Source organism: Sinocyclocheilus grahami, unplaced genomic scaffold, assembly GCF_001515645.1.
Source record: "Sinocyclocheilus grahami isolate Dianchi unplaced genomic scaffold, SAMN03320097.WGS_v1.1 scaffold91.1, whole genome shotgun sequence".
Lineage (NCBI taxonomy): Eukaryota > Metazoa > Chordata > Actinopteri > Cypriniformes > Cyprinidae > Sinocyclocheilus > Sinocyclocheilus grahami.
The window spans coordinates 2,530,130-2,537,024 of NW_015505270.1; the positions used below are offsets into that span (position 1 = coordinate 2,530,130).

At 36.9% G+C, this 6,895-nt stretch overlaps 1 protein-coding gene across 1 annotated transcript in view; it reads left to right on the forward strand.

The window, feature by feature from the left end:
* The window catches only part of LOC107587279 (clathrin interactor 1-like), a 40,715-nt gene extending 34,907 nt beyond the window's left edge, over positions 1-5,808 (forward strand). The window contains exons 11-12 of the mRNA XM_016274997.1: positions 5,542-5,716; positions 5,789-5,808. Coding sequence (XP_016130483.1) covers positions 5,542-5,716; positions 5,789-5,808 — 195 coding nt within the window. The remainder of the gene's footprint in view (positions 1-5,541; positions 5,717-5,788) is intronic.
* The last annotated feature ends 1,087 nt before the right edge of the window (positions 5,809-6,895 follow it).

The following is a 6,895-nucleotide window of genomic DNA, read 5'->3' on the forward strand; positions in this document are numbered from 1 at the left end:
TGTCACATGAAAAGATATAAAATATTTACAAAAATGTGAGGGGTGTACTCACTTCTGTGAGATACTGTGTATATATATATATATATATATGAGCAATATCACTCGAGTACGAGAGCGATACCGGCTTTATATCAGCATGGTTGTGATTAGGCCAGAGGCACGAGGCCACAGGCTTCGTGCCGGAGGCAATCACAGCCGCTATAGAATGTCACATTTTATTATTGCCTGTTTCCACACATACATGTTTTACCAACTAAGAAGATCAGTACTTCTAGAGTTTCATCCCCCTATCTGATGTGAGCATAAGTATTGGGACAGTTGAACGTAAAGCAAATGTAAAAGTTTAAAAGCTAATATTTAATTACAAATCCCTTGCATGTAATCACAGCAGTAGGGCTTGGTCTAGTTCGATACTTTTTAGGCACCGACAGAATTGCCTCGATACCATCAAGTATCTAAAAACGTCTCGTCGTTCGGTACCAAATTTCGATACCTAAGGGGTTACACCGGTTACACTCAGAGATGTGGCGCACACGTGAGGCTGTAGTGCGAATGCGTCCCAGCCCCCTTAGATGTAAGACTACATTTACACTGGTTATTGATGTTTATGTTTTAAAATGAAAATGATCCTCGTCATACTGGCGTTTCCACTGCGCAGACCGGTCATTCAGTCATTCATTTCCAATGGAGAGTAGGGCGGGAGCTGCGTGGAGTTCCGATCATATGCCGATGTCCGTTCATACTACACGACCGAAAGCGCATGTTATGTGACCATTCATGCAAACTGTAGCATCATGCTACATAAGACAATAAATAAGATTTATATTCCACTTTTACTCAAAACTCACTTTAAACCACCATCGAGTGTTTGTAATAACTTCCGATTGCCATCTAATGTGTGTTTTGGCCATGTAATGTTGCTGAAATTAAATATGTTATTACCAGCGATCATGGAAGAGAGAACACAGGCAGACAAGCGATCATGGAAGAGAGAACACAGGCAGACAGCGCTGGAAGCTGCTAATGTTCATGCGTTTTTAAAACGAACACGCACTAGTGTAAATGTAGTCTAACAGATGTGTAAACTGAAGACTATTTGAGCTTTATTAAAACTATTTGCACTGATTTATTGTGTTGGTTACATTTTGTTCCTTTGTGCAGTGGCTCTGGAGATGAGTCTTTTGAGTTTGTATAAACGTCAACAAGCTGAAAAATAAAACCAAAAGTTTTTTTTTTAGATAACGTAATCTTGTTACAATTGATTTCATAAAATTGGTATCGAAAAAAGTATCGTTCAGGAACTGGTATCGAAGTCAAGGTATCGGAATCGATATCGAACATTTTTGAACGATACCCAGCCCTACACAGCAGTGAGTCTGCGACCCATAGACATCACCAGACTCTTGGTTTCATCCTTTAAAATGCTTTTCCAATCCTTTAATATAGCCAGTTTTAACTGTTGATTGTTTTGGGGAGTTTCTGCCTTTAGTCTCCTCTTTAGCTGGTGAAATGCATGCTCAATAGGATTTAAAGGGACAGTTCACCCAAAAATGAAAATTACCCAATAATTTACTCACACCATCCTAGGTGTATATGACTTTCTTCTTTCAGACGATAAACCGCAATCTAGCTTCCGCTAACTGTCGTATGCGTGTACACGAGAGAGTGGCTAGAGATTAAAGTTTTAAATATGGATATTTTTCTTACAAAAACGCACTTATGCACTTTTATTGGACCTCTATTGGACTATTGAATCTCACCTCCCATTCACTGGCATCATAAAGCTTGGAAGAACCAGGACAGTTTTAATATAACTCTGATTGTATTCGCCTGAAAGAAGAAAGTCATATACACCTAGGATAGCTTGAGGGTGAGTAAATTATGGGGTAATTTTCATTTTTGGGTGAACTATCCCTTTAAATCTGGAGATTGATTTGGGCAATCTAAGACCTTCCATTTCTTTGCCCTGATAAACTCCTTGACTGAACTGCCAGGGTGTTTTGGGCCATTGTCCTGTTGCAATATGAAGCACTTTCTGATGAGTCTGGTGGCATTTTCTTGAACATTGGTAGCTAAGATGCTTTTGTACACTTCTGCATTCATTCTGCTGCCACCATAATTTTTGAAGTCAGCAATAAAGATGAGAGAGCCTGTTTCAGAGGCAGCCATGCAAGCCCAAGCCATGACACCACCTCCACCATGCTTTACAAATGAGGTTGTTTGTCTTGAATCATTTGCGGTTCGTTTTTTCTCCACACTTTTGCTTTCCCATCACTTAGATAAAGACTAATCTTTGTCTCATCTGTCCATACAACTCTGTTCCTGTGTAGCTTATGCTGTGGAAGTCTCCTGTGAACAGTAGATTGACAGACCATCACCCCAGCTTTCTGGAAGTTGTTGGCGATTTTACAGACACAATTTTTTATATTTATGCTCACATCAGATAAGGGGATGAAACTCTAAAAGTGCAGATCTTCTTAGTTGGTAAAACACGTATGTGTTGAAACACCCAATAATAAACTTCATTCTATACCCTGTTTCAGAGGCAGCCATGCAAGCCCAAGCCATGACACCACCTCCACCATGCTTTACAAATGAGGTTGTTTGTCTTGAATCATTTGCGGTTCTTTTTTTCTCCACACTTTTGCTTTCCCATCACTTAGATAAAGACTAATCTTTGTCTCATCTGTCCATACAACTCTGTTCCTGTGTAGCTTATGCTGTGGAAGTCTCCTGTGAACAGTAGATTGTCAGACCATCACCGCAGCTTTCTGGAAGTTGTTGGCGATTTTACAGACACAAATTTTAATATTTATGCTCCCATCAGATAAGGGGATGAAACTCTAAAAGTGTAGATCTTCTTAGTTGGTAAAACACGTATGTGTTGAAACACCCAATAATAAACTTCATTCTATACTTTTTTCTCATATTCATCTCTTAATCATATTTACAGATTTCTTAACTCCACAGAAAACAGCAGTTTTGTCTTTACTGTCCCAATGTTTATGGAGGGTACTGTATGTATGTGTGTGTGTGTATATATGTATATATATATATATATATATATATATATATATATATGTATACGTATACGTATATATGTATATATGTATGTATATATATGGGAAAATCAAAACAAAATTTGGGATAAAATAAAATCAGACTCTAAAAATGTATTTTTTGTTAAACTTTTAATAAATTGTTGTTAAATTATTATTTTTTTTTTCAGTTGATTAGACATGTTTTTGATTACTAAAATGTAATTCAACCATTAAAAATCAAACGGAAAAACACAGTTTGCGAAAAGAAATAAAACTGATTTCACAGGGCCCTACAGTTGTCCGAAGTGCTGCAGTTATTCGGTTTTTCTTTAGCAGATGTTTACATCCCATCGATCTGAATATTATTTATTCACCAAAGCCAATTTTATTCTCATTTTGTGGTTTGGAGAATGATTATTTTAGATATAGCATGTGCAGAGTTTGTCCTAATTGAGCATTTAGAAAGTTGTTCTACTTTACAGAGAGAATGGGTGTGCTTAGCTTGACTTTTCCCATCATCCTCTTCCCTCCCTGGGCCTCGGCTCAATGGAGAGCGAATGGCACTTTGCTGGTGGGCAGGAGGATGACAATTCTGTTGGCTTGTCTGAAATATGATTGGAGTAGCAACACACGACAGTGAAATATTGATGAGTGACTGAGGGGTCCAGATGGAGCTGCTACCTGCTGAGTGTTATGAGCACAGACACCCGTCAGCTCCCATCATCCATGCCCCATCTCCCCTGACAGAGACTCACTCCTTAAGAGCAGTGTGTGTGTGTGTGTGTGTGTGTGTGTGTGAGATGATCCGGTTAGAAGCCCTCAAGAAAAGCCACACAACAGTGAACCAATAACCTTGTCAGTAGGAGAATTAACACAAATCGATAATAAACATGTATGTAAGCATAAATACAGAGTTCAAATAGGATTTCAAATGACAGGAACAGTTTGAAAAGAAGATTCAGCTTAGGATTTTCCCCAGTCAAACCTTGGAAATATATAAATGTCTTGTGGTGCAACCAAAATGCATAAACATAGAAGAGACAAAAAAAAGGTCTAATTAAGGTCTAAATGTCTTGTGGTGCAACCAAAATGTATAAACATACAAGAGGCAAAAAGAAAAAAAGATTAAGGTCTAAATGTCTTGTGGTGCAACCAAAATGCATAAACATACAAGAGACAAAAATAAATAATTTCATTAGTTCAGGTTGTAAAATGTCAAATGGTCACTCGTATGCTCACCAAGGCTGCATTTATTTGATCAAACATTCTGTAAAAAAAAAATTCAAAATATTATCATTTAAAATAACTGCTTTCTATATTAATATACAGAATGGCAGAAATGCAAGATACAAACTCGCAATTCTGATTTTTTTTCTCTCGCAATTGCAAGTTTATATTCACATATCTCGCAGTTCTGATTTTTTTATTGCAATTGATGACTTTTCTCAGAATTGTGAGAGAAACTCACAATTTGCGAGTTATAAAGTCCAATCCTGAGGAAAAAAATACTATTTTCGTACATTATTTAGTGTGTATATATATATATATATATATATATATATATATACTGTACATATACGCACACATATACACACACATAGTATATAATTAAAATATGTGTGTGGCCTTAGTCTACTCAGTAAATGAGTGCGGCATTTCTCAAATGAAACAAAAGCGCTGTTAGTTTTGAATGGTGTATAATGTAGAGAACTGTGTTTAGAGTTTAAAGCACGTAATGTGCTTGTAGTTTTGCAGACTTGGTCTAAAGATTGGGCATATGAGTGAATGGTTTCACTGAGTGGGCCTCAAGTACCACTTTTATATATTTTTTTTGTAAGTGCAGTTGTCACTACCTGAATATTTCAGGTAATTCGGAGTTAATCCGGTTGTAGAATGTGATTGTTACTCTAAATTACTGAATTGTGTGTGTACAGAACAGGATTAAGCTCTAAAATGTGAATTTAGCTGCAATGTGTATGTGGCCTTAGTCTACTTAAACCCGCCCCGCGACTCAAGTTTATCTGCCTCCACTTTTGAGTGCAATGTCCACATCTCAGAATAGAATCAACAGCTAATGAATAGAACCCAGCTTTAATGACTGTGCAAATTGAAGTAGTACACTCAAATATATTCTCATGGTGTTACGCCGTCGTAGGAACAGAATAATACATGGTGAATCCGTTTGAAGTTCAGAGGCGGGTTGAGTTAAATGGATACATGTCGAAGATCCAGTTTTTTTCCTTCATGGAACTATTATAATCAATCGTGGTATTATAATCAAACCAACATTTTCTTACAAAAAGGATGAGTCACCTAAAATATTAATATTAAAACGTGCTGCAGTACAGTCAATATATTGTTCAGTATTCTCTTATTGTAAATCGTCATATTAAATTATCAATTTAAAAACTATGCTGTAAATTGAGTTTAATGGAGTATATTCTGTTGTAATTATAAGATATAATTTACAGTAATTAACTTTTTGCTCTTTCTTTTTCAGACAATAGGAGGTCCGTTATTTCCCCAGCAGATGGGACTGCAGAAGTCAGGCGGGACGGTATCAATGCCTGCCACCTGGTCAGACCCAAGCGTGAACATCAGCCTGGATTTCCTGTCGGCAGGCCTGAACCCTCCCAAACCCACACAGCCCACACTCAACACCATGATGCAGCAAGGTTAGAAATCCTAAACAAACTGTCGATATTGTAGTTATTCTTTCTACCCTCACAGTTATCTCCATGATTCAGGTCAGATTGTCTTGCCTTGAGTTGTGAAAAGTTTGTTCCTTGAGGTATCAGCAATAATCCTGCTACTTATGGCGTGGTACGACTCGGCTCGGCTCGGTTTGCGACTTTTCTGAGCGAGAGAGAAAAAAACATTTAATACAATCTTCTACATGCCTTTTGTCATTTGATTGATAGTTCATACTTTTTTTGTAGTAAAAGCCCTTTTAGTGTACTTTTTATAAAATGTCCATCTTCAGGTTGTGTTGCTTCTGCTTTGAAATTTTTACAGATTTTTTTTATAAAGTAAGTATTTCAAGATCAGAGCTTTCAAGATTCAACATTTACTTAATGATGCAACTTAGATTCACTTGGATATCCATATAACACAACAGAAAAGCAAATTTCATATGCTGAAAACTACATTTTATTCCATCCCATGTTCAAGCTATTCTAGCCGTCTCTCTGACTTCATAAGCCACTTTGAAGACATGAGGCATCTGTCTTGAATCACGAATATTCCTTCCTTAATTAGAAGGACAGTCTTTTCATTAGTTCTGGACTTCTGGGTTCTTGTTTGTTCCCTTGACAGGATTGCAGTAGAGTGTGTTACCATTGTGATTTTTCTAAGTAATAGATTTTTCAGTTCTTATTACAACCACAATAGCTTTTGAGGTTGTATCACAAAAATTTTTGTATTGACGACAACCATGGTCTACAGTCCTGTGCCCCCCTTAACCTAACCCTAGGATGTCCAAAAAATGGTTTAATTTAAATTCAAGGTTTAGAATAACTGAAAAATCTACTTTTGTTAAAAAGTGCTTAACATTATAAAGGAGTGTGTGTGTGTGTGTGTGTGTGTGTTTTGCATTCACGAGAAACAAATACGTGTTTTGGAAGAGGTATTACAAATGTTTAATTATTTGCAATACTCCTCACACACTCTATAGTGTCACATGTAGTGCAACCAGTGTCTAAAATACACACACACACACACACAAAAAAACCTTAAAGGTCCCATATTGTCAAAACTGAAATTTCCTGGCTTTTTTCACGATTACTGAGGTCTAGGTGCTATGTAACTACCATATAAGTTTCAAAACAGTCAGTCCACAGTAAAATTCACACAGC